The sequence below is a fragment of the Loxodonta africana genome, chromosome 3 (genome assembly GCF_030014295.1).
Source record: "Loxodonta africana isolate mLoxAfr1 chromosome 3, mLoxAfr1.hap2, whole genome shotgun sequence".
Classification (NCBI taxonomy): domain Eukaryota; kingdom Metazoa; phylum Chordata; class Mammalia; order Proboscidea; family Elephantidae; genus Loxodonta; species Loxodonta africana.
This window is the reverse complement of record NC_087344.1, coordinates 37,443,919-37,471,003: the sequence shown is the minus strand read 5'-3', so window position 1 is coordinate 37,471,003 and position 27,085 is coordinate 37,443,919. Positions and strand designations below refer to the sequence as shown.

Below are 27,085 nucleotides of genomic sequence, written 5' to 3'. Positions count from 1 at the left end.
CAACCCATTGCTGTCGAGTCGATTGCCGTCGAGTCGATGGTAGGGCTCGGAAATTCCGGGCGGGGAGAAGTGTGGACTGGCTCCTTTAAGGCGCAGCGCGCGGAGCTGCAGTGAACTATAAGTCCCACAATGCCGTGCGGACATCCGGGGCCCTGATAGGCTGTGCTCGCTTCCCGCCTTCCCCGGGTTTCCGGCTGTGGAGTCCGGCGGGCCGCGGTTGGGAACTGCAGCGGCTACGGTGGGCGGCCTGGCGGAGGCTGACCCTGAGAGTCAGACCCGGACCTGGGCGGGCCGGCGGGCTTCCTGGCTTGCGGGTGTGGGTCCAGCCTGGGCACGGCCTCGGTCCGCCGGCCTCTCTCCAGCAGAGGCGGCCTCGTCGCCGGGGGCTGCTGAGGCGGGACCCCGGCCCTTGGGCCCTCGGGGCGGCGGCTGCCATGAACTTTTCCGAGGTCTTTAAGCTGTCCGGCCTGCTCAGCAAGTTCTCCCCGGACGGAAAGTACCTGGTGAGAGCCAGGGCCCCTTGCCCGGGAGGTCCGTCCAGGGCAACGCCAAAATGGGCGCTAAGGGGTGGGGGGGAGGTGGGGCGCGATGGCGGGCGCCACTCTCGACTGTTGTGACTTGCTGGGGCGGCGCCGTTGGCCGGGGTGGAGGTAGACTCTGGGCTCTGAATGCGGATCGAGCCCGGCGCCCCCCACCTGCTTCGTGAAAGGCGGGGAGAAGCGGTGCCTGCCTCGGGGGGACTTTGCTGGGGGCTGGCGGCCAGTGTAGCGTGTAGGGCAGTAGCACGTTGCTAGTTTGTCAGAGAAAGGCAAATGCATACTAACTGCGTTGGCTTGTAAGCTGGTAAGTGGTGCGGCTACTTTCTGTTGTCTTTTCCAATAATTTAAACTATTACCATTCTATCCTAGAAGCTCTGCTTAAGCGCGGAGCTGCTAATAGATTGGCAGTCGGAACTAGGGCTTTGAACTAGTTCTGCCCGAGTTATTTAAATTATTATTAAATTATTAAAATTGAGGTGAAGCGGAACCCTAGGATAGAACAGAAGAAATTACAGGTCGAGGCCCTGGAATGGGACTCAGAAGAGGCGAAGTGACCCCTTTCAGGAGACTGGTGTGTGAGATTGGATGATTGGTAGAATTGTGGAGTTGGACCCACCTTCAGAGTGGCACCTCGCTGCCATCTTGCAGCAGCCTGCCATCTGCTGTTTCTTGGACTCTGCAGGGCTATGCAGGTTTGGTTGCTATGCAATGCTAGGTTGCCCTTGTTTTCTAAGAGAGAGATTGAAGTTTCTAGCAGGGCTTCACCCATAACCTTTCCCGTTCTGCTTCACCCACATTTAAAAAATCCAGGTCCTTTTGGGTTTCCCTTCCGTGGTTGGCCATGACTGAACTGGGGAGAACAGGTTCGAAGATCTGGTTCAAACACGTACAGTGGTTCTGCAGGAGAAAGACCTGGCTAAAAAAAAAAAAAAAGATTGCATCCTAGGAAACCTTATGGAGCACTTCTACACTGTGACACGGGGTCGCTGCGAGTCAGAAATCCACTAGATGGCATGTAAGGACAATAACAAAAGCCTTCTATCCCTAGATGAAAATAGTTGTCAGAGATGTTCATTCTGTGGGTGCTTAAATCATCAAGCTTTTCTGAACATGAAACTTAACGTTGCAAAATGTGCCATTTTGACTGCTGTGTATCTTCAGGGTCATGGGAGAGGGGGTGTAATTGTCATTGAAAAGCCATTAAGAAAAAAAATGCCTTTTAGACCATTTATTTAGCTTCGTTTACACCATTCTCTATTAATAGACAGTGGTTCACGACTCTACGTTTGAGCCTTGATTAACGTTCCTATTGCTCTGGTCTAGGTCTTTGAGAATGTAACTCTCAAGTTGCGTATTTACCTTCATTGTAGAGGTATTGTAAATTATATAAAATGGCATTCAGCTACAAAATAAAAAACGTAATTGGCTTAAAGGACACCACAGAAACCTTGATATATTTTTCAAAGTGCCCACCTATAAATTCGTTTCTTTTTAAATACCATTTATGGAAATTCCAATAAATTATAAAGTGACAGGTGATGCTTGCGTGCTTAAATTTGGCACTTTTTTCGCTTTTACACCCTGATCAAAAACTGGATAATAATCTGATACTAGAATCATGTTCTTGAAAGCTCTGGCCTAAATACGAGATAAAGCATTGTTGTTGGGTGCTGTCAAGTTGGTTCTGACTCGTAGCAGCCCTGTGCACAACAGAATGAAACACTGCCTGATCCTGCGCCATCCTCACAATCGTTGTTATGCTTGAGCCCGTCATTGCAGCCACCATGTCAATCCATCTTGTTGAGGGTCTTCCTCTTTTTTGCTCACCCTCTACTTTACCAAGCATGACGTCCTTCTCCAGGGACTGATCCTTCCTGATAACATGTCCAAAGTATGTGAGACGAGGTCTCGCCATCCTTACTTCTAAGGAGCATTCACATTGTACTTCCTCCAAGACAGATTTGTTCATTCTTTTGGCAGTCCATGGTATATTTAATAATCTTCGTCAACACCATAATTCAAAGGCATCAATTCTTCTTTCTTCCTTATTCACTGCCCAGCTTTTGCATACATATGAGACGATTGAAAACACCATGGCTTGGGTAAGGCATACCTTAGTCTTCAAGGTGATAGCTTTATTTTTTAACACTTTAAAGAGGTCTCTTGCAGCAGATTTACCCAATATGATGCATCGTTTGATTTCTCGACTGCTGCTTCCATGGTTATTGATTGAGGAGCCAAGTAAATGAAGCCCTTGACAACTTCAGTTTTTTCTCCCTTTGTCATGATGTTGCTTATTGGTCCAGTTGTGAGGATTTTTGTTTCCTTTATGTTGAGGTGTAATCCATACTGGAGGCTGTAGTCAAGTGCTTGAAGTCCCCTTGTATGTCAGCAAGCAAGGTTTTGCTGAAATCTTTAATCCACATGGTACCTCCTTCTTCTATTTGAATGACTGCGTCTTGATCTATGTGTAGGTTCCTCATGAGCACCATTAAGTGTTCTGGAATTCCTGTTCTTTCTAGTGTGATCCATAATTCGTTATGGTCCATACAGTCGAATGACTTTGCATAGTTAATAAAACATGGGTAAACATCTTTCTGGTTGTTCTCTGCTTTCAGCCAGGATCCATCTGACATCAGCAATGATATTCCTCATTCCACGTCCTCTTCTGAATCTGACTTGAATTTCTGGCAGTTCCCTGTTGATGTACTGCTGCAACTGCTTTTGAATGATCTTCAGCAAAATTTTACTGACATCATCGCTGATGTCAGATGGATCCTGGCTAAAAGCAGAGAATACCAGAAAGATGTTTACCTGTGTTTTATTGTCTATGCAAAGGCATTTGACTATGTGGATCATAGCAAATTATGGATAACATTGGGAAGAATGGGAATTGCAGCACACTTGACTGTGCTTGTGAGGAACCTATACATAGATCAAGAGGCAGTTGTTCGAGCAGAACAAGGGGATGCTGGGTGGATTAAAGTCAGGAAAGGTATGTGTCAGGGTTGTATCCTTTCACCATACTTATTGAGCTTGTTAAAAAAAAAAAAAAACTGTTGCCGTCGAGTCGATTCCGACTCGTAGTGACCCTACAGGTCAGAATAGAACTGCTCCATAGAGTTTCCAAGGAGCATCTGGTGGATTTGAACTGCCAGCCTCTGGTTAGCAGACATAGCTCTTAACCACTATGCCACCAGGGTTTCCAATTGAGTCTGTGTCCTATGCAAATAATCTCAGAAGCTGGACTGTATGAAGAAGAACGGGGCATCAGGTTTGGAGGAAGACTTAACAACCTGCATTATACAGATGACACAACCGGGCTTGCTGAAAGTGAAGAGGACTTGAAGCACTTACGATGAAGATCAAAGACCACAGCCTTCAGTATGAATTATACCTCAACATAAAGAAAACAAAAAGCATCACAAGTAAACCAATATGTAACATCTTGGTAAATGAAGAAAAGACTGAAGTTGACAAGGATTTCATTTTACTTGGATCCACGATCAACACTTATGGAAGCAGCAGTCAAGATATCAAAAGATGCATTGCATTGGGCAAATCTGCTGTAAAAGACCTCTTTAAAGTATTGAAAAGCAAAGATGTCACCTTGAAGACTAAAGTGTCCCTGACCTGATCACCTCATATGCATGCTGAAACTGAAGGATGAATGAGACCAAAGAAGAATTGACACCTTCGAATTGTAGTGTTGGTGAAGAATAGTAAGTGTACCACAGACCACCAAAAGAACAAACAAATCTGTCTTGGAAGAAGTGCAACCAGAATGCTTCTTAGAAGCAAGGATGGTGAGACTACATCTCACATACTTTGAACATATTATCAGGAGGGACCAGCCCCTGGAGAAGGACATCATGCTTGGTAAAGTAGAGGATCAACGAAAAGGAAGAAGACCATCAAGGAGATGGATTGACACAGTGGCTGCAGCAGCGGGCTCAAGCATAACAATGATCATGAGGATGGCGCAGGACTGGACAGTGTTTTATTCAGTTGTACCTAGGGTCGCTGTGAGTTGGAACTGACTTGATGGCACCTAACACAACATAGATTTCTAGTTGGTAGGCCAGGTAGCTGTTTTCCAAATTTCTTGTCATAGATGTGTGAGCACTTCTAGTGCTGTATCTGCTTGTTGAAACATCTCAATTGGTATTTCTTCACTTCCTGGAGCCTTGTTTTTTGCCACTGTCTTCAGTGGAGCTTGGACTTCTTCCTTTAATACCATTGGTTCCTTTTTTCTTTTTTTAATTTTTATTGTGCTTTAAGTGGAAGTTTACGCATCAAGTCAGTCTCTCATACAAAACCTTATATACACCTTGCTATATACTCCTAGTTGCTCTCCTCCTAATGAGACAGCAGATTCCTTCTCTCCACCCTGTGTTTCCACGTCCATTCAGCCAGCTTCTGTTCCCTCGGCCTTCACCTCTCCCCTCAGACAGGAGCTGCCCAGATAGTTTCATGTGTCTACTTGATCCAAGAAGCCCCTCCTCACTAGTATCATTTTCTGTCTTGTAGTCCAGTCCAATCCCTGTCTGAAGAGGTAGCTTCAAGAATGGTTCCTGTCTTGGGCTAACAGAAGGTCTGGGGACCATGACCTCCAGGATCCCTCTGGTCTCAGACCATTAAGTCTGGTCTTTTTATGAGAACTTGGGGTCTGCATCCCACTGCTCTCCTGCTCCGTCAGGGATTCTCTGTTGTGCTCCCTGTCATAGCAGTCATCGGTTGTAGCTGGACACCATCTAGTTCTTCTGGTCTCAGGCTGATGTAGTCTCTGATTTATGTGGCCCATTCTGACTTTTGGGCTCATACTTATCTTGTGTCTTTGGTGTTCTTCATTCTCCTTTGCTCTAGGCAGGTTGAGACCAATTGTTGCATCTTAGATGGCCGCTTGCTAACGTTTAAGACCCCAGATGCCACTCTCCAAAATAATACCATTGGTTCTTGATCATATGTTACCTCTCGAAATGGCTTACCGTCGACCAGTTCTTTTTGGTACAGTGCCTTGTCTGCTCCTTTTATCTTCTTTTGATGCTTCCTGCATCATTCGGTATTTTGCCCATAGAATCCTTCATTATTGAAACTTGTGGCTTGAATTTTTTCTTCAGTTCTTTCAGCTTGAGAAATGCTAGCATGTTCTCCCCTTTTGGTTTTCTAACTTCAGGTCTTTGCACATGTCGTTATAGTACTTTATCTTCTCCAGCCACCCTTTGAAATCTTCAACTGTTTTACTTCATCATTTCTTTGTTTGCTTTAGGTACTGGATGTTCTAGAGCTAGTTTCAGAGTCTCTTTTGATATCCATTTTGGTATTTCCTGTCTTTTTAATCACTTCTTCCTTTCTGTATGTATGATGTCCTTGATGTCATTCCACAACTCGTCTGGTCTTTGCTCACTAGTGTTCGATATGTCAGATCTGTTCTTGAGATGATCTCTAAATTCAGGTGGGATACACTCGTGGTTATACTCAAGGTTGTACTTTGGCTCTCGTGGACTTGGAATTTTCTTCAGCTTCAACTTGAATTTGTATAAGCACTGATGATCTGTTTTGCCTTGGGCCCCTGGCCTTGTTCTGACTGGTGATACTGAGGTTTTCCATTGTCTATTTCCACAGATGTAGTCGATTTGTTTCCTGTATATTCCATCTGGCGAGGTCCATGCGTATAGTCACCATTTATGTTGTTGAATAAAGGTATTTGCAATGAAGAATGTGTTGGTCTTGCAAAGTTCTATCATGCGATCTCTGGCATCATTTCTGTCATCAAGGCCGTATTTTTCAGCTACTGATCCTTCTTTGTTTCTAACTTTAGTATTCCAGTCTCCAGTAATTATCAGTGTATCCTGATTGCATGTTCGATTAAGTTCAGACTGCAGAAGTTGGTAAAAATCTTCGGTTTCTTCATCTTTGGCCTTGTGGTTGGTGAGTAAGTTTGAATAATATTAGTAATAATATTAGCCTGTCTTCCTTGTAGGCTGTCTTGGTCATCTAGTGCTGTTATAATTGAAATACCACAAATGGATGGCTTTAACAAAGAGAAATTTATTTCCTCATAGTAAAGTAGGCTAAAAGTCCAAATTCAGGGAGTTGGCTCCAGGGAAAGGCTTTCTCTCTGTCTTCTCTGGAAGAAGGTCCTTGTCCTCAATCTTCCCCTGGTTGAGGAGCTTCTCAGGTGCGGGGACCCTGGGTCCAGAGGATGCACTCTGCTCCTGGTGCTGCTTTCTTGGTGGTATGAGGTTCCCAACTCTCTGCTTGCTTCCCTTTCCTTTTATCTCTTGTAAGATAAAAGGTGGTGCAGGCCACACCCCAGGGAAACTCCTTTTACATTGGATCAGGAATGTGACCTTAGTAAGGGTGTTACAGTTCCACCCTAATCCTCTGTAACATAAAATTACAATCACAAAATGGAGGACAGCCAAAAAAACTGGGAATCATGGCCCAGCCAAATTGATACACACATTTTTTGAGGGGACATAATTCAACCCGTGACACAGGTATATGAGTATTTTCCTATCACAGACAGTGTTGTACTTCAGGATAGATCTTGAAACGTTTGTGTTGATGATGCACAGGATGACATCCCGCTTCAGGTTGTCATTCCTGGCACAGTAGACTACATGACCGTCTGATTCAGAATGGCCGATAGCAGTCCATTTCAGCTCACTAATGCCTAGGATATCGATGTTTATGCATTCCCTTTCATTTTTGACAATTTCCAATTTTCCTAGATTCATACTTCTTACATTCCACATTCCAATTATTAATGGATGTTTGCAGCTGTTTATTGTTTTCTTCTCATTTTGAGTCGTGCCACATCAGCAAATGAGGGTCTCGAAAGCTGGACTTCATCCATGTCATTAAAGTTGACTCTACATTGAGGAGGCTACTCTTCCCCAGTTGTCTTTTGAGTGCCTTCCAACCAGAGGGACTCATCTTCCGGCACTGTATCAGACAGTGTTCTGCTGCTATTCGTAACATTTCCACTGGCTAATTCTTTTCAGAAGTAGATCACCAGGCCCTTCTTCTAATCTGTCTTAGTCTGGAAGCTCAGCTGAAACATGTCCACCATGGGTGACCCTGCTGATTTTTGAATACCAGTGGCATAGCTCCCAGCATCGCAGCAACACACAAGCCACCACGGTGAACAAACTGACATGCTTAAATTTGACACTTTTTTGTTTTTACACTCTGAGCAAAATATTGTGAGAAACTTGGCAATAATCTGATACTAGGATCACGTTCTTGAAAGCTCAGGCCTAAATACAAGATAAAGTACATGTTGTCGTTTTTGTCATCTGCAGCAGATTTTATATTATTTCCCAAGTGTTGGTAAAATTATTCCATTTAATAAAGAATTAATTTAACTGATCACAGTTTTCAGGATTCCAGTATGAAAAAATAAGTATTGTGATACATATTTATTCCAATCTGCAATTGTTCTCCCTCTTTCCTTTTTCTGTGGAAAACTAATGTGACTTTTAAAAATGGAAGCTCATAAAACACAAACTACTCATCGAGTTTGAACTCGATAGGTACAAAAATGAAGCAGTCAACATTAATGTCTGCATATGCCTATCTTTGGGGGAGCAGATTGCAAGGGCTTTATCCTGCGGAGCCACTGGGTGTGTTTCAACCAGGGTTTTGAACTACTTCTGCCTGCTTCAGTCATGGCTGACAAAGGGAAACTCAGAAGGTCCCGAATTTTTTAAATGTGGGTCAAGCGGAACAGGAAAGATTATGGGTCGAAGCTCCGCTGGAAAGTTAATTTCTCTCTTAAGAATTGGGGGCAGCCTGCATGTTGCACAGTAATCAAATCCCTTGACTTGCAGAGTCCGAGATAGCAGTGGGCCCATAGCTCAAAGATGGCAGGGTGCACTGTGAATGTGTGTCAATCTCCATATTCCTGCCAATAATCTGGTCCCACACATCAGGCTCCTGAAAGGGCTCACTACACCTCTTCCAAGTCTCCCATTCCAGGGCTTCCATCTGTAATTTTTTCTGTTCCGTTTACGGTTCCACTTCACCCAAATTTTACAAACTTGGGTCTCTTCTAATTTTGCTTCCATGACAATGACGGAACTGGGCAGAACCAGTTTGAAGTCCTGGTTCTAACTGCCAGTGTTTCCATTAGCACCCCAGCGCTTAACTAGGGCTCCTAGGATAGAATGCTAGTAGTTTAAATTATTTACTCTCCCTGTGGGGAGAACGGGTAAGGAGAATTGGAGAAGACAACAGAAAGTAGCCACACCACTTACCAGCTTACAAAATAACGGGTTTACGATGCCTTTGTCTTTCTGGGACAGTCTTAACGACGTGTCATGGCCCCACATGCTACACTGGCGCCACCTTGTGTCAGCCCCACAAAGTCCCCGTGGAGGCAGGCACTGCTCCTACCTACCTTTCTCAAAGTGGCCCCTGGGGCAGCGAGGCTGGGACTGCTTGAGTCCCACAGCTAGGGGGCACCAGGCCCTATCCAATGCAGATCACAGAGCCTGGGTTATTAGCCCATATCTAAGGAAATAATTTCTACATCTGTGTATACCTGTTTGCTTAGATGTGGTCATTATTAACAAATATGAACAGGAAGAAATATTGACCTTCTATTGGTTTGGCTCTGAGTTAGACCCCACAAAAGGCACTTTTGTGGTTCTTAATTGCAACTGCGAGGCCTCTTTCTTACCCTTAATAAATTCAAGGAAGTTTTCTAAAATTGACAAAACTAGGAGACAAGTTGGTTTTTAGTTGGTTATTAGTTCACAATAGATCTTTTGCCCAGTTCTGTTTTCTACTTGAGTTTAGTTTTTAACATGTAATTAAGAAAGGACTAGAAAATTAAGTTCCAGTTCCCGTCAAGTTGATTCTGACTCCCGGCAACCTCACGTGTGTCAGAGTAGAACTGTGCTCCATAGTGATTTTTCGGAAGTAGATTGCGAAGAGCCTTTGAATGGACCTGAACCTCCATCCAGCCTTTTGGTTGGCAGCTGAGTGCATAAACTGTTTGCACCACCCAGGGACTCCAGAAAATTAAGTAGAGAGCTTGAAAATAATGTTATACTTTTATAGTAGGGTATCACAAAATTTTAAAACCTAGTTTGTATGTTTCTACTTAATCTTTATTAATTCATCTTATTTTTAGAATGGGTTACATAACTGATAAACATAAAATTAGCTAGGTAGGAAGCCTGTCTGAAAGCTGGGGAGGAGACAGTTACTGCATATGGGAGAGTTTTTACATCCTGAAAGCTCACTTTAGAACACAGAACATCAAGTGTTCTATTTTCATGTTTAGGCTTCGTGTGTCCAGTACCGTCTAGTGGTCCGAGATGTGAACACACTTCAGATCCTTCAGCTGTACACATGCCTGGACCAGATCCAGCACATAGAGTGGTCAGCCGACTCTCTCTTTATCCTGTGCGCCATGTACAAACGAGGGCTTGTGCAGGTTAGTGCTGCCTGTCCTGGTGGGGATGATGAAGCCCTCCCAAGAATGTCACTGAGAGGGAATGGTTTTGCTCTGTGCCCTCCCAATTTAAAAAATAAAAAAAGAATTTAGTTTAAAGCCAGTTTCTTTTAAAATTTAATAGATCTCTTATAGTTTAAATACTTTTTAAATGAGGAAGTTCCAGAATACTCTTTGTCAGTGAGTATAACTCAGCAATGGGAAGTGTGTGCAGACAGCTGTCTAGCAACTTGGGCATTATGTCTTTTAGGAAGTGTTAAGGTATAGAGTTTTGTTATGGGCCTGAAGTTTAGTTAAATGAGGTATTAGGGACAGCAAAGTGAGTAAGCAGTTTAAACAACAACAGTAACAACAAAATGAAATCAGCAAGCTATATGGCTTGCTTTTGTAGTAGAATCTAGGCCCAGTCCTTCATAATGAAAGATTTCTAAAGATACTCTGTACTTTGACTAGATGCAGTTGATGTTCATTCAGTTCTTTAAAGCTAGGTGCTGTCCCTTGGAGAGACGTTGCTCTGGTGTCCTGATTAGTTTGTAATCCTGTGTTTCCCTTTTGTGAATTTAGGTCTGGTCCTTGGAACAGCCAGATTGGCACTGCAAGATAGACGAGGGCTCGGCAGGCCTGGTGGCTTCGTGCTGGAGCCCAGATGGTCGCCACATCCTCAATACAACTGAGTTCCATGTAAGTGCAGTTCCCTGAACCCGCTTCATTAGTAAGTGTGACTCTGCACCTCTCACTCCTGAAATAACCTAGGTACTTTCAAGTGGGTGTTTCTTGTATATAGCTAAGCTTCAGGGCATTAAAAACCTGTATTACTACAGAATATCCTTGCTCAGTTTTTTTTTCTTTTTAGTAATGCGTGTTTTCGGTGAAAGGTTACACAGCAAATTAGGTTTCTGTTCAACGGTTTCTGCACAAATTATTCATTGACATCAGTTGACTTTTCACAATGTGTCAGCATTCTCATTATTTCTGTTCTGGTTGTTCTATTTCCAGTACTCTAGTGTCCCTATCCCCTTCTCATCTTTGATTTAATTGTTGACCATTTGGTGACTATTTGGTGTCATATAGATTTTTTTTTTTTTTTTTACTAGATTTTTTTAAAGGAGTGCAGTACTCACAGTTGATCTTTATTTTATGAGCCCATCTGTTATTTAGCTAAAAGGTGACCTCAGGGGTAGTTTTGGTTCAGGGTTTAAAGAGTATATATCAGGGCGGTAGGCTTGGGGAGCACTCTAACGGTAACCAGTTCGGGAAGTCTGGACTTTTGAAGAATTTGAGTTCCGTTCCACATTTTTCTCCCATTCTATCACCATCCATCTAATGTGACCCTGATCATAATGGTCAGTAGTGGTAGCTGGGCACTGGCTTGCATTTATCACTTTCTTAAGTTTCTTTTGAAAAGCAGAACTTTTTAGTTTTGATTGGCTCTAATGGATCCTTAGAAGCAAGGATGGTGAGACTACGTCTCACATACTCTGGATGTCTTATCAGGAGGGATTAGTCAGTCCCTGGAGAAGGCCATCATGCTTGGTAAAGTAGAGGGTCAGCAGAAAAGAAGAAGACCCTCAACAAGATGGATTGCCACAGTGGCTGCAACAGTGGGCTCAAGCATAGCAATGATTGTGAGGATGGCGCAGGACCGGGCAGAGTTTGGTTCTGTTGCACATAGGGTTGCTATGAGTTGGAACCAACTTACTTGATGGCACCTAACAACAACAACTAATGGATCCATTGTATTCTTTTATGATTTGTGCATTTTATGTCCTATATAAGAAATCTTTGCCTAAACCAAGGTCAGAATGATTTTTTTCTTTGTTTTCTTCTAGAAGTTTTATAGTTTCATCTGTTAAATTTAGAGATATGATTCATTTTGAATGTATTTCTTTCTGCACAGAATTGACCTTTGCACATTTGTTGAAAATCGTTTGTCCGGGAGTGTGTGGGCCTGTCTCTGGACCCTCCGTTTTGTTTCATTGACCGCTGTGTCTCTTCTTGTGCCAACACCGCGCTCTTGTGACTGTGGTAGCTTCCTTGTAACTCTGGAAAGTCGGCCAGTGTGAGTTTTCCAACCCTGTTCTTCCTTTTCAAAGTCATTTGGCCATTTGGGGTCCTTGGCCTTTCCATATAAATGTCAGAATGACTCTGTAGACCAGTTTGGGGGTGATTGACATAAAAAATATTGAGTCTTTGGATCCACAAACATGATATTTCTCTGTTTATTCAAGTCTTTTAAATTTTTTCTTAGTGGTATTTTCAGTGCGTAGATCTTGTACATATTTTGTAAAATTTATCTCTAAGGTTTTAATTTTGTTTTAGTCAACACTCAATTATTTGTATTAATGCAAGGGTATCCTTGACTTTGGAGTTCACTAAGGTATATATACTTACACATGGGTGTATTCGACCTCTAAATGTATTTCACTTCTGACAAAATAGTGATATCACCTTCATTTCTCATTATGGTGGAGAATTTAGGTGAGCTGCTACAAATTGCTGTATTTGTTAACGTTAATTTCGCAAGCAGTCTAGGTTGAAAAAGATCGTTTTAAGTATTTTTGCTTAAGGACTGGCATTTTCCAGTTTGCCAGCAGTGTGGGCAATATCAGTAAAGTCATAAAAATGTGCTTATTTTTTATTATGTCAAGAAAACTTGAAAATATTATGGAAAAGGAGTGAGATGGGAAGATAAATCATGTTTCAAAAGTGAATGTTCTCTTGCAATTAGCATTTCAGCTCGTACTTAAATGCGATGATACTTGAAAGCATAATGCAGCTCAGGAGGAACATGATTGCGAAGTCCCTGAAGGATGACCTTAGCCTTTTGGAGAGTGTTTGGACAGATGGGTTTCTAAAAAGTGAACTAAGATCTTAGGTTGAGTGCCAGCTGCGCGGCCCGTCACTCCCTGTGAACGGCACCCTGCTCGGTGCTGTGTCTCCCTTTGAGCTAGGGGTTTTGGTGGAGATGCCGGTGCAAGTCCTCAGCCCATGGAGTGGCCCTGACACAGCTCGTGAGCTGTTGGTTTGAGGGACAGTGGGCAGGGCAGGGTCTGCGTGTGATCACCTCACTGCCACTGGTGGTCGCTTGTTTTTCCGGTCTGATAGCTGATGTTAATAGAGTCGATGGAGGTGTATGTTCAACTACCTCTGCTTTCTTGGATTTTTTAAAGTTAGAAAGAGTTGTCTTTTTTTTTTTCTTTTTTTAACATTTTTCTTTTGGTAGGGCATGAAGGGTAAAAATCAGATTTAAAGTGTTCTGTGTGTTTCCTGCCATTTTTGAGCGTGTCTCAGTGATGGTTGCCCCTCAGCTCCATGCACCCTAGTATTCCATGGCAGTAGACGCCGCTCACGGAGAAACGTGTATATACACCTACTTTCATTTTCCCATCTGCTCATCAAGAGAGCTTTGAAAGGTCAGTGTTCTGTTTTACAAACAGACTTCCGAGCTTCGGAAGTCAGTTCCCTTGACCGAGCACCTGCTGGCAGTAAGCATCAGGGTTAGGGTTTCAATCCCAGATCTGTTGGGTTGGAAATCTGTGCACTTCGCTTAGTTTACACCATGACCACCTCCTTGAGTTTGCTATGCCAGGGCCTCCGATGTGTGAGGTATGTTAGAGGAATTTAAACATTCTCCTCTTCAAATAGAAACAACCAGATTCGTATGATGTGTTGGTGCTGTCGCCTTAGAAGAGCCAGCGCGCGCTTCACTTTAATGTCAGCGCAGACGCTGTGCCCAGTGCGCCATAGCCATCATCTGGAGCCTGTTTATCTGATTCAGGAGGTGTGTTTACAGAACTTCTCTCCTGGTATGTGTGAGGTGTCCAGAGAGGCAGGCACAGACATCAGACTTTCTTTTCTAAGAACAGCTGATGGGGAGAAAATTTGTTCATTCACTTTTAACCCCTAACCTAAAGACTGGCCTAGCTTGCAGGAGTCACACTTGGTGTAGAAACATGGAGCACTGTTTTAACCTCAGAGGAGTCCTACAGGTTTGTTAAAGCTATACTTACCTGATGGAGAGCAGGGTCCAGCCCATATTCCTCATCCTGGAACGGTGCCTAATGGAAACCTAGATTTGCCCATGTCCATTATCTCATCTGACATTTGAGCTGTGCTTATTAGAACGACCAGGCTGGGCCTCTTCTCCATGGAGGTGTGCTGGCGCTTTCTGTGCGTCTGCTGAGTTGTTTTGGCAACCGCTGCACTGGGGGATGGAGGACATTTTCAGAAATAAGAATTTGGGAATTCTGGTCAGGGGAGATTATTTGTTTTCATGGCTCTGTAAGGGGTCTAGGGAGGGAGTTTAGAAGTTTATAGAAATTCAATATTAAATGCGTTTGTAGGCAGCGTGTTTATGAGTGCTTGCTATTTTTTAAATTCATAATTTACACATAAAACCAAAGAAAAAACCCCAAACCACTTGCCGTCAAGTCAGTTCCAACTCACAGTAACCCCATGTGTGTCAGAGTAAAACTGTGCTCCATAGGGTTTTCAATGGCTGATTTTTCAGAAGCAGCTCACCAGGCCATTCTTCTGAGACACCTCTGGGTGGACTCGAACCTCTAACCTTTCAGCTAGTAGTCGAGCGCTTAACCACTTGTGCCACCCAGGGACTCCTAATTTACATGTTACATATGTTCTGAGTGTATCAAATATTATAAATATCTTAAAATGAGAATGCAAAAGATCCCGTGTTTCTCCCTGAAGTGCCCCGTTTGAGTCTCTGCAGTGGCCAGCTCTCGGTGATCTGTGTTAGGACATTGCCTCCTTGCAGCCTTCTCGAGTAGTGCTAGTCAGCTCTCCACTACCTGTGTGGGAAGTAGCTGACAGCGGTCCCTTCAGAGGTTTTCCTATAGGAGCAGCCAGCACGGTAAGACCAACTCGTAGGGGTGAGGCAGTTGACCTCCCTATCTGAGCACTGAGCCTTCTTGCTGGGTGCTATAGGCACTGTGCACAGCTGTCTTGTGAAGCAGGGGTCTAGATCTGAGCTGCAGAGGCGTTCACGTTCATCCACGTGCACGGAGGACACAGAACCTTGTGACAAAGAGTCTCCTCTGACTACATAACCTTTTTTCAGGCTTAGGATAGTTCATTCTATTGCGCACGGGGTTGCTGTGAGTTGGAACCGACTTGATGGCACCTAACAACAACATAGTATGCAAACTTTGATTACTTGGAAATAGCTAACTAAAATTCATTTATATTTAGCTCTTTGTGTCACTCAAATAATATTGTTATAAAATGAAGATGAAATCCTAAAATTCATTTATATTTAGCTCTTTGTGTCACTCAAATAATATTGTTATAAAATGAAAATGAAATCCTAAGGAGCATTCAATTTGCTTTCGTAACAGTAAAATGTTAGTCTGGATACTTAAGAGAGATGACACCCATGGAACTGTTTTTCACTGTAGCAGTAAATCTGTTTATGTGGGTACTGAGTGTCTGAGATGGTCTTTCTGAAAATGTTAAATATATACCGTTGCTCTTTTTTTCTTTTCCCTTTTTTCCCCAACAGCTGCGGATAACCGTCTGGTCCTTGTGTACAAAATCTGTATCTTATATCAAATATCCTAAAGCTTGTCAACAGGGTGAGTACATAAGTCCTATTCCAAAGCTATTTCTTTTCAGTTTTTTGTAACGTTTTTATCATTGAAATAGAAACATATGCAAAAGTAGCTTCAACGGTTTGTCAACTCATGTTATTCATTGTTGTTGTTAGGTGACGTCTAGTCGGTTCCGACTCAAAACGACGCTACGTACTACAGAACAAAACACTGCCCTGTCCCGCACCATCCTCATAATCGTTGCTATGCATGAGCCATCTTTGCAGCCACCATGTCAGTCCATCTCGTTGAGGGTCTTCCCCTTTTTCACTGACCCTCTGCTTTACCAAACGTGATGTCCTTCTCCAGGGACTGGTCCCTTCTGATAACATGTCCAAAGTATGTGAGACAAAGTCTTGCCATCCGTGCTTCTAGGGAGCATTCTGGCTGTACTCCTTCCAAGAGAGACTTGCTTATTCTTCTGGCAGTCCATGGTATATTCCATACTCTCTGCCAGCACTATGATTCGAAGGCATTACTTCTTCTTTGGTCATCCTTATTCATTGTCCAGCTTTTGTGTAGGTATGAGGAGATTAAAAAGACCATGGCTTAGGTCTGGCGCACCTTAGTCCCCAAAATGACGTCTTTGCTTTCTAACACTTTAAAGAGGTCTTTTGCAGCAGATTTGCCCAATGCAATAATGTCATTAGATTTCTTGACTGCTGCTTCCATGGGTGTTGACTGCAGATCCAAGTAAAATGGGACCCTTGACAACCTCAATCTTTTCTCCATTTATCATGATGTTACTTATTGGTTCAGTTGTGAGGATTTTTGTTTTTATGTTTAGGTGTAATCCATACTGAAGACTGTAGTCTTTGAGCATGCCAGTGGTGGGGTGTAATTGGGTGATTTAGAGCTAAATGGATCTCCCACTCTGAAATCATGAAGTTACAGTAATACGTCTCTTTTGGTTAATAATCAGAGTGAATGTGTTACATAATTTGAATAACGTTTCCATTTTTCTCTGTTGCCATCAGAAATGTGGAAATAGCATCTGAATGAAAGGCAGTTGTAGGGTTTAATTCTTACAGTGTGAACGCCGCTGTGCCTCCAGGCCGCATATGCGTTTCTCGGGTGAAGCACTGGTTCCGTCACTGACGGGGCTCCTCTCGCTCCTGCCGTGTGCAGTTTGGCAAAGGCTCTTTAAGCCAATACAGACCCGGAAAATAGAGATTCACCTTTTTAACGAGTTTTCCTTCCAGCTGCTTGTCTTAAAAGTATTTCTTGCAAATAGTTCAATTCCGAAGTAAAAAATAAGAAATGTCATAACCAGCTGGCTTTTTATTAGCTGAAAATACCTCAGGATTTCCTGCAGTTTATTTCCTGAAAATGTGGTGATTCATAAGGCGCTGTATTTTTCCGTGACATTTTATGCCTCATCGGAGATGAGATTAGGCGGTATTACATTATTCAAAGATTCCTTGCAAATTGCTGCTCTGCGTATGCATGTGAAATGAACGGGAGCATCTGTGTCTTCACCATCTGGTGAAAGCGAGACCACTGGCACCTTAATTGTCTCTCCTGTGTAAACGGAATATACTTTTCTAAAGAATTGCAGTGTTCTGCGTTTGTGCTTCTTCTGGCCTCTGTTTGCTTCTCCTTGTTCTTCTGTGAACATGGCTCCTGTGATCAGCTACTTCTTGATGTCAGCACAACTTAATCTGTCTGGTAGGAATCACCTTCACCAGGGATGGCCGCTACATGGCGCTGGCAGAGAGGCGGGACTGCAGGGACTACATCAGCATTTTCGTTTGCAGTGACTGGCAGCTCCTGAGGGTAAGACTTGTCCTCTGCCAGCTGGGATAATGTGGGCCTGTGACTGGGGAGGAAGTGGGTGAAATGTGTATCTCTTAAGATTCCAGGGGACCTTTGGTGTCATGTGGGACAGTGTGATTCCCTATTTCCGCAGGGCAAGGGTGCTGTGTGTAACTTCAGGTAATACACCTGCTAGCCAAGTGTTCCCAAGACTTGGTGAAGATGGGGCATGCTGGGTGCTATAGATGCCATCAGATTCAAGCCATTTTCCCTTTTTTGATTTGTTTAATTTGGCATTTTTATATATGTATGCCCTTTTAGGAGGAGGAGTAAAACTGAACTTGACCTTGACTAAGTGTCTACTCTGTGCTGGACACAATTCCAGGTGCTGAGGGTACTTAGCCCGGCCCTCAAGTTGCTTGTAGTCTGAAGGTGGGACAGGTGGTTTCAGGGTGATCAGGTGTTCACGTGGAGATATGTATGGAATGCCGTTAGTATAGAGGAGGGTCCCTCATCACCCAGTGTCCTCAGAAGTGTTCCTGGAAGGGATCTTGTCTTACTTAAAGGAGTAAGACTCAGCCTGGGAAGAGAGGGTGAAGACGGTGTCTGGGCAGGGGAACAGCTCAAGCATGGCAGAACCCAAACAGAAGCCATCTCATGGGGTCGGCGGGGCTGCCGAATGCCAGCTGAGTGGTGCCCATGCGGAGTGTCTTCAGTGTAGAAGAGGCACAGTTGTAGACATTAGTGCCCATTTCTGTATAAAACAATGAGATTCCAAATGTGTTGAAAATCTCAGTTATAAAATAGGTGCGATGGTCTGTCTAACAAAATATTTCCAGAGTTTAATATGTCTTTCCCTCTTCTTTTGGAAGCACTTTGAGACCGACACCCAGGACCTTGTCGGGATCGAGTGGGCACCCAATGGCTGTGTGCTGGCTGTGTGGGACACCTGCCTGGAGGTATAAATATGACCCTGGGAGCTCTTTCCTCTTTTAAGAACTTTTACCTATGGTGTATTTATCTAATGCTTTTTGAATGCTGCAATTTGGTTAACCTTATTATACTTCAGAGGTTGAGCTGAAGAATTTTTATCAGCAAGTCATTAACTTTACACCCAGTTGCCCCCTGGTCATAGTGCTCACACTTTGCTGTGCTGGTTTTGCTTTATTAACTGGAGGGCAGTGCTGAGACCGCAGTGTTGCCACCCCCGTGCACCAGGACAGTCTTGACTACATGGTCTTCCACTGACTACCTGCTGCCCAGGCGGTCCCGCTCTGTATTGGCTGTCTCCAGCATGCCTGTGATGTTTAAATAACGACTGAAATATCTCGTCCAGTATAAGATCCTGCTGTACTCCTTGGATGGCCGGTTACTGTCGACCTACTCTGCGTATGAGTGGTCCCTGGGAGTCAAGTCTGTGACCTGGAGTCCCAGCAGCCAGTTCCTGGCCATCGGAAGCTATGATGGAAAGGTGAGACCCAGCAGTGCTCACGGTTCAAACCTGCTCTTTAGGGCTGGCTGCATGGGCGGGGGCATGAGGGGCCACCGTGGTGCTAATCCTTGCCTCATGGTGGTCTTTAACCAGGTGCGCATTCTAAATCATGTGACTTGGAAGATGATAACGGAGTTTGGGCATCCTGCAACCGTTAGTAATCCCAAGATCGTAAGTGTGGCGTTTTGTGTTTCTGGTTGAGTGGTGGGAATAGAAAACTGCTCTTTCTTTTACATTATATATTGAAATATTATTTAACCAGAGACTTGAATCATCATAAATGCTTGTTAATGTTACATTTCAAATCTCATGCTCTACTCTTGGTCTTCCATTTTGCTTCTCCATGGTCCCCAAAGGGAGCGGTGTCTTTATTCCTAGCTTTTCCTTTATCCCTCCCCTCCTGACTCCCCACAATACCTCATTCTTGGGTCTATCCAGTTCTTGCCCTCTATGGGGTCTGTCCCTCTGCTCCTTTCTGGCTGTGAGCCCAGAGTGCGGTGCCCAGCAGGACAATAGATGCTACCCACTCTTCCTCGCACTCCCGCATCTGTCTTCGCGCTCGGTTCCTCAGATCCCTCATCCAGGCAGAAATGCACTGTGTGTGCTGCGCCCCCACCATGTAGTCCTCCTGCTGGAGGGGTCATCTCACCCAGTGTCTGCACCTTTCTGGGGAAACTGGCCAGGGATCATGGTTTTGTGTGATGATCAGAGTGAATAAGCTTTAACTTATTTTAGACAGGGTCTTCTGGACCTGATTTTTTTGAACATTGTTTCCCAATGTGTAAAACAACTCCTTATGTGTTATACTACCAAAAAAAACAAATTTGTTGCCATCGAGTCAATTCTGACTTATAGCAACCCTGTTGGACAGAGTAGAACTGCCCCATAGGGTGTCCGAGGAGCGGCTGGTAGATTCGAATTGCAGGCTTTGTTTGGTTAGCACCCAAGTTCTTAACCGCCCCTAAATTAAATGGTGGTGGTGGTGGCGTTATGTGCCTTCTAGTCTCTTCTGACTGAAAGTGATCCCATGTACAACAGAATAAAACACTGCCCGATCCTGCACCATCCTCACAGTCGTTATGATTGAGCGCATTGTTGCAGCCAGTGCATCAGTCCATCCCATTGAGGGTCTTCCTCTTTTTAGTTGGCCCTCTACTTTACCAAGCATGATGTCCTCTCCAGGGACTGATCCATCCTGATAACATGTCCAAAGTACATGAGACGTAGTCTTACCATCCTTGCTACCAGGGAGCATTCTGGTTGTACTTCTTCCAAGACAGAATTGTTTGTTCTTTTGGCAGTCCATGGTATATTTAGTATTCTTTGCCAACACCATAATTCAAAAATGTCAGTTCTTCGGTCTTCCTTATTCACTGTCCAGCTTTCACGTGCATTTGAGGCGATTGAAAACACCATGGTTTGGGTCGGGCGCACCTTAGTCTTCAAGGTGACATCTTTGCTTTTCAGTGTTTTAAAGAGGTTTTTTGCAGCAGATTTGCCCAGTGCAATGCATCTTTTGATTTCTTGTCTGCTGCTTCCATGGGTGTTGATTGTGGATCCAGGTAAAACGAAATCCTTGACAACTTCAGTCTTTTCTCCATTTATCATATTGCTTATTGGTCCAGTTGTGAGGCTCTTTGTGTTCTTCATGTTGAGGTGTAATCCATACTGAAGGCTGTGGTCTTTGATCTTCATCAGTAAGTGCTTCAAGTCCTCTTCACTTTTCAGCAAGCAAGGTTATGTCATCTGCATATCGCAGGTTGCTAACGAATCTTCCTCCAGTCCTGATGTCCCGTTCTTCTTCCTATAGTCTAGCTTCTTGGATTATTTCTTCAGCATATAAATTGAATAGATATGGTGAAAGGATACAACCCTGATGCACACCTTTCCTGACTTTAAACCACGCAGTATCCTCTTGTTCTGTACAAATGACTGCCTCTTGACCATGTACAAGTTCCTCATGAGCACAATTAAGTGTTCTAGAATGGCTGTTTTTCACAATATTATCCATAATTTGTTATGATCCACACAAGTGAATGCCTTTGCATGGTCAGTAAAACACAGGTAAACATCTTTCTGGTATTCTCTGCTTTCAGCCGGGATCCATCTGACGTCAGCAATAATATCCCTGGTTGCATGTCCTCTTCCGAATCCAGCTTGAATTTCTGGCTGTTCCCTGTCAATATCCTGTTGCAGCTGCTTTTGAATGACCGTCAGCAAGATTTTACTTGTGTGTGACATTAATGATACTGTTCTATAATTTCCGCATTCGATTGGATCACGTTTCTAGGAAATAGGGATAAATATGGATCTCTTCCAGTTGGTTGGCTAGGTAGCTGTCTTCCAAATTTCTTGACATAGACAAGTGAGCATTTCCAGTGTTACATCCATGTGTGGAGACATCTCAATTGGTATTCGGTCAATTCCTGGAGCCTTGTTTTTCGCTAGTGCCTTCAGTGCAGCTTGGACTTCTTCCTTCAGTACCATCAGTTCCTGACCATATGCGACCTTCTGAAATGGCTGAATGAACGTCGACCAATTCATTTTGGTACAGTGACTCTGTGTATTCCATCCATCTTCTTTTAATGCTTTCTGTGTTGTTTAATATTTTCTCTGTAGAATCCTTACTATTGAAACTCAAGGCTTGAATTTTTTCTTCAATTCTTTCAGCTTGAGAAATGCCGAGTGTGTTTTTCCCTTTTGGTTTTCTACCTCCAGGTTTTTATACATGTCATTATAATACTTTGTCTTCTTGAGCCACCCTTCGAAATCTGTTCAGCTCCTTTACTTCATCATTTCTTCCTTTTGCTTAGCTACTTGACGTGTTCCAGAGCAAGTTTCAGAGTTTTCTGACATTTTGGTCTTTTCTTTCTTTCCTGTCTTTTTAAGACCTCTTGCTTTCTTCAGGTCCGATGTCTTTGATGTCATTCCACAATTCGTGTGGTCTTCGGTCATTAGTGTTCAACATGTCAAATCTGTTCTTGAGATGGTTTCTAGATTCAGGTGGGATATGCTTAAGGTCATATTTTTGGCTCTCGTGGACTTGTTATGATTTTCTTTAGTTTCAAGTTGAACTTGGATATGAGTAATTGGTCTGTTCCACAGTCAGCCCCTAGACTTGTTCTGACTGATGATATTGAGCTTTTCCATCATCTCTTCCCACAGGTGTAGTTGATTTGATTCTTGTGTATTTCATTCGGTGAGGTCCACATGTGTAGTTGCTGTTTATGTTGGTGAAAAAAGGTATTTGCAATAAAGAAGTCGTTGGTCTTGCAAAACTCTGTCATGCCATCTCCGGCACCATTTCTGTCATCAAGGCCGTATTTTCCAACTACCAGTCCTTCTTCTTTGTTTCCATCTTTCGCATTCGAGTCACCAGTAATTATCGATGCACCCTGATTGCATATTTGATCAATTTCAGAATGCAGAAGTTGGTAAGAATCTTCAGTTTCTTCATCTTTGGCCTTAGTGGTTGATGTGTCAATCTGAATAATAGTCGTATTAACTGGTCTTCCTTGTAGGCATATGGATATTATCCTATCACAGACAACGTTGTATTTCAGAATACCTGGTGCCGTCGAGTTGATTCCAGCTCATAGTGACCCTACAGGACAGAGCAGAACTGCTCCATAGGGTTTCCAAGGAGTGCCTGGTGGCTTTGAACTGCTGACCTTTTGGTTAGCAGCCATAGCTCCTAACTACTGTGGCACTAGGATTTCCATTTCAGAATAGATCTTGAAATTTTCTTTTTGGCAATGAACCCAACGCCATTCTTTTTCAATTTGTCATTCCCAGGATAGTAGACCTTATATGAGAGTCTGATTCAAAATGGCCAGTACTAGTCTATTTCAGCTCACTAATGCCTAGGATATCCATGTTTATGCCTTCCATTTCATCTTTGACGATTTCTGATTTTCCTAGATTCATACTTCGTACGTTCCATATTTCAATTATTACGGGATGTTTACAGCTCTTTTCATTTTGAGTCGTGCCACATCAGCAAATGAAGGTTGTGAAAGCTCGACTCCTTCCACACCATTAAGGTCGACGGTTACTTTGAGGGGAAACCCTGGTGGCGTAGTGGTTAAGTGCTACGGCTACTAACCCGAAGGTCAGCAGTTCAAATCCACCAGGCGCTCCTTGGAAACTCTATGGGGACAGTTTTACCCTGTCCTGTAGGGTTGCTATGAGTTGGAATCAACTCGACGGCAATGAGTTTTTTTTGGTTTTATACTTTGAGGAGGCAGCTCTTCCCCAGTTGTATTTTCTGAGGGGTTCATCTTCCAGCACTATATCAAACAATGTTCTGCTGCAATTTGTAAGGTTTCCACTGGCTAACTCTTTTCAGAAGTAGACTGCCAAGCCTTTCTCCCTCGTCTGTCTTAGTCTGGAAGCTCAGCTGAAACCCGTCTGCTGTGGGTGACCCTGCTGGTATTTGAATACCGGTGGCATAGCTTCCAGCATCACAGCAATACATAAGCCTCCACGGTATGAAAAACTGACAGACGTGTGGGGGTTAGGAAAAATATAAGTGAATGTGTAATCCCCGTATGTCTGAAGGGACACGGCACAGCTCCCTTATGACCGGGCCTAACACTGGGGGTGGGGGTCAGCGTCTTACTCTTTTCACATTTGTGCTGTGTGGCTGTTTACCAGGTGCTTCCACGTGCACTGTCATAAGCCTGGTGCTGAACGTGGCTGTGCTTTCTCTTTCAGGTTGTCTATAAGGAGGCAGAGAAGAGTCCGAAGCTGGGGCTGGGGGCCCTTCCCTTCCCACCCCCAAGAGCAGCGGCCAGGCCTTTCTCCACCACGGAGACAAAATGTAAGGAACAGAGGGGTTTTTTGCATGAAAACGAGTCCTTGTTCAAGTAAACTTCAGGTAGTGTTTATTTAGAAACACACATATGCACACACGGTATTCTTTTCCTGGTCACCTCTAGCCAGCATCTCTCAACCTGTTAATCTTCAGATTGTGCAGTGTTTGCAGTACTTGATTGACCACCTGTGCACTGTTTTTGTTGACTGAATGTAAGCTCTGGAAATCCAAATTTGCTAGCTTATACTCAGAGGGCACTATTCTTAAATAAATAACAGGATTTCTTGGGGTGAGCCAGAAAGGGGGTCAGGAGGCTCTCAAGGGTAAAGGATCAGACTAGACTGCTGGGTGCTTTGGATTCTGGCTGTGTGGCCTTAGGCAAGATGCATCTGTAAAATGGGCACAATGGGAGACCTGCCCCACAGAGACAGTGGGCGACCGAATGGGTTCTTAGGTAAAGGGAACACCTAGAACAGCAGCTGCTCCTTCCCAAGGCTCTGGAAATATCCGTGGGCTGGAGAGAGGCTCTGGAGCACCGCAGCAAGCCTCACCTGGACCAGCTTTATAACTTGTCAGAGCCTCCACTTCTGATCTTACACGGCTTTTTCTATGTTGGGAAAGTCTAAATCAGAAGAGTAAAGGGAAGGTTGCAGCAGATTGTAAACTAAGACGTTGGAGGAGAGGGGAGGTGCTGAGCGTCAGAGCTACCTGGGCTGTGCACCTGAATGCAGTCAGAACCAGGTGGTTCTGGGCGCTGTGGGCACCTCTTCCTGGCTCACCAGGCAGCAGGGGCACTGCTGCAGGAGGAGGGGATTACCTGCAGATTCTCAAGCAGCTCAGGGACAGCCCTTATGGGGAGGGGTGGTCAGGCTTCTTACCACACCAGGCTCCTCATTTGGCTAAAGAGTCGCCTCCGTGTTTTGTTCAGGGCATGTTTTCTTTCCCTGTGGACTCAGCAGATGAGGGTCTGGAGCTTTCTCCTGGTTAGCAGACTGCCTGTGGGCTGGGCTTGTCCCCGCATTGGGGCTCAGGTTTTGGTCTCAGTATGGTGATTGCGGTGTGATTCTTCCTGCACTCTTCCAGACGAGATCGCCTCCCTGCCAGTCTCTCTGCAGACCCTGAAACCTGTCACCGACAGGGCGAACCCCAGGATTGGCATTGGCATGCTGGCCTTCAGCCCTGACAACTACTTCCTGGCAACAAGGAACGGTCAGTGTGCGGGGCTGTGGGTGAAGTGTGTGTGTGCCGGGTCTGTTCACTGGTACCCATGGTACCATGTGCACACGATTCAAAAAGGAAATGCCATAACATGGCTTCCCACACATCACTTCTGGCCTTGTCTCCTGCTGGGACACACACGTTCTGCTGGAGTAGCTCTTCTCTAAGGAGTTGGGCTTTATCTTTGTCTAAGCAACAGCTGGTCAGCAGTTTTGCTTACAGGCCTTCTGCTCTGCTTGCTTCTTTCTATTAAGTACAGAGCAGGGGTCCAGGGCATTCTCGGTACAAGCTGAGGATGGTTTTTACATTTTCAAAGGGTTGTAAAAAAACAAAGAAAAGCATACATGTGGCCCACAGAGCCTAAAGCCTGGCACTTCACAGAGAATGAATGCTGACCCCTGTGAAGGACAGGAGTGATGGCCTAAAACATGACCCACGGTGACAGGAGCTAGAGCAGAATTCACACACTGACACAGCTTGCTCCCTTAGCTCCCATCTAAGGGGCAGATATCAGGAGAGCAGGGGTGGGGTTCAGCTGGGGACAACAGCGGTAGACACCAGGCCCTGTCACTACTGCTTTGTCAGACAATATCCCAAATGCCGTATGGATCTGGGACGTCCAGAAGCTCAGGCTGTTTGTGGTGCTGGAGCAGCTGGCCCCAGTGCGTACCTTCCAGTGGGACCCGCAGCAGGCCCGCCTGGCCATCTGCACAGGAGGCAGCCGCGTCTACCTGTGGTCGCCGGTGGGCTGTGTGTCAGTGCAGGTGCCTGTGGAAGGTGAGTCTGCCCCAGCTGGCATGTGTGCTGCGGTAGAACGCAGTACAAATTGCCATCAGACACAGGTGAAACCGTGTAAACGCGTTACTGCCTTTGAGTGTCAACTGAAGTTCATTCAGCATCTTTGGTAAAACTCCAGGCCTGCCCCCAGTGTGCCCACCTGATTCAGAGTGGCTCCTCACCTGAGCTTTGTAGGTGTTTTGAGGAGGATTGCGGTAGGAGAGAGAAGCCTGGCCCCAGGTCGAGGCAGCTTTGGGCTCACCAGGCCCCACTGCCTGGGTAGTAGGTCCCTGCAGGCCCATCTGCCTACCCCCAGACAAGGGCTGCTTGGGGACCTTGGTGGCCCTGCTTGACCCTGTGTCTCTGCAGGTGATTTCCACGTGCTCTCCCTGTGCTGGCATCTGAGTGGGGACTCCCTGGCCCTCCTCAGCAAGGACCACTTTTGCCTGTGTTTCCTGGAAACTGAGGAAGGGGCTGGCACAGCCTGAGGGCCTGGGCAGCCGTGCTGGGCTGGCCCAGAGCAGCGCTCAGCACCACCCACCAGGGGAAGGAGCGGAGCATCTCCGGGCTGCTCTATGACAGTCCACGTTAAATTATTTGATTTTATTTTTCTCTAGTGAGGCATTTTTGTAAATATGTATGGTATAAAACTAATTTTTATTACTTAAAATAAATATTTCTAGCTGATAAGATCGTGGACGCTTGTTTTCTTGAAGTTTAGGTCTCAGGAATGTTTTCTAGTTTTGTTTCTGGTTCATGGTTTTAGGGAAAATGACCCCCCTAGAGTAACTGAGCCCCAAGTAGCCAGTCTGCACCTCCCCTTTCCCCCAGACAGGCCCCCTGCGTTTGCTCCTTCTCCTCCTTTTGGTTTGCGACTCCTCACACGTGAGCCTGGGTTCCACATGGGGCATGTGTAGCCCCCTGTGGGGAGTTTGCTTTAGAGAAGTGGGAGGAAGAGAGCCTGAAGCACCTTGAGGGCTGTGCTCAGACTGGCTGGGAGGGTGAGCTGGACCTGAGCTGCTGGCCAGTCCCTACAAGCATGGGGCCAAAGTGGGTCCCTAACCACTGAGTCATTTCTGCAAGATGTCTGTGTTCACCTAGACTCAAGGATCAGTGCCACAAATCCCTGCCTCAGCTGTCCTGCAATCACAGGAGCTCATCAGACTACCAACGCCCAGCCCCATCCCAAAGTACCCCCCTCAATTCAGGTGCTTCCGCCAGGAAGCCGAGGTGAAAGCCACCAGAGCACCGTTGGGATTCCAAACTGGGATCTGCTCATTATCCTTGTTTAAGGCTGGGCATCACCTGTCCCTTTGCAAAGAGAACGGGTCAGTTAGTACCATCCTACGAATTTGGAATGTCCACGGCTATCAGTGCACAGCAAGCTGACAGGTTTACAAAGCTCCTCCAGAA

The 27,085-nt window shown here is 44.8% G+C and overlaps 1 protein-coding gene across 4 annotated transcripts; it reads left to right on the top strand.

Moving 5' to 3' along the window:
* Window positions 1–210: 210 nt before the first annotated feature.
* Window positions 211–27,085, top strand: WRAP73 (WD repeat containing, antisense to TP73). 4 transcript variants are annotated; one of them, XM_064281135.1, is made up of 12 exons: window positions 211–503; window positions 6,361–6,470; window positions 9,838–9,990; window positions 10,573–10,689; window positions 15,527–15,599; window positions 17,287–17,390; window positions 18,242–18,328; window positions 18,706–18,840; window positions 18,955–19,032; window positions 23,578–23,683; window positions 24,761–24,886; window positions 25,481–26,159. In XM_064281135.1, exons 3-12 carry the CDS (start codon window positions 9,967–9,969, stop codon window positions 25,801–25,803), a joined length of 1,173 nt encoding a protein of 390 aa, XP_064137205.1. In that variant the 5' UTR covers window positions 211–503; window positions 6,361–6,470; window positions 9,838–9,966; the 3' UTR covers window positions 25,804–26,159. The 4 variants fall into 4 exon arrangements, with proteins under 4 accessions (XP_064137205.1, XP_010591462.1, XP_003413247.1 ...); XM_003413199.4 differs by lacking the exon at window positions 6,361–6,470 and having other exon boundaries at window positions 213–503; window positions 25,481–25,672; window positions 26,042–27,085; XM_010593160.3 differs by lacking the exon at window positions 6,361–6,470 and having other exon boundaries at window positions 212–503.

Bases quoted from the DNA above. Each gene is read 5' to 3' on its own strand.
- WRAP73 (XM_010593160.3), top strand. From the start codon at position 435: ATGAACTTTTCCGAGGTCTTTAAGCTGTCCGGCCTGCTCAGCAAGTTC. The intron at 17,391-18,241 runs GTAAGACTTGTC...TTCTTTTGGAAG, and splicing joins GTGACTGGCAGCTCCTGAGG to CACTTTGAGACCGACACCCA. The intron at 19,033-23,577 runs GTAAGTGTGGCG...TTTCTCTTTCAG, and splicing joins CCGTTAGTAATCCCAAGATC to GTTGTCTATAAGGAGGCAGA.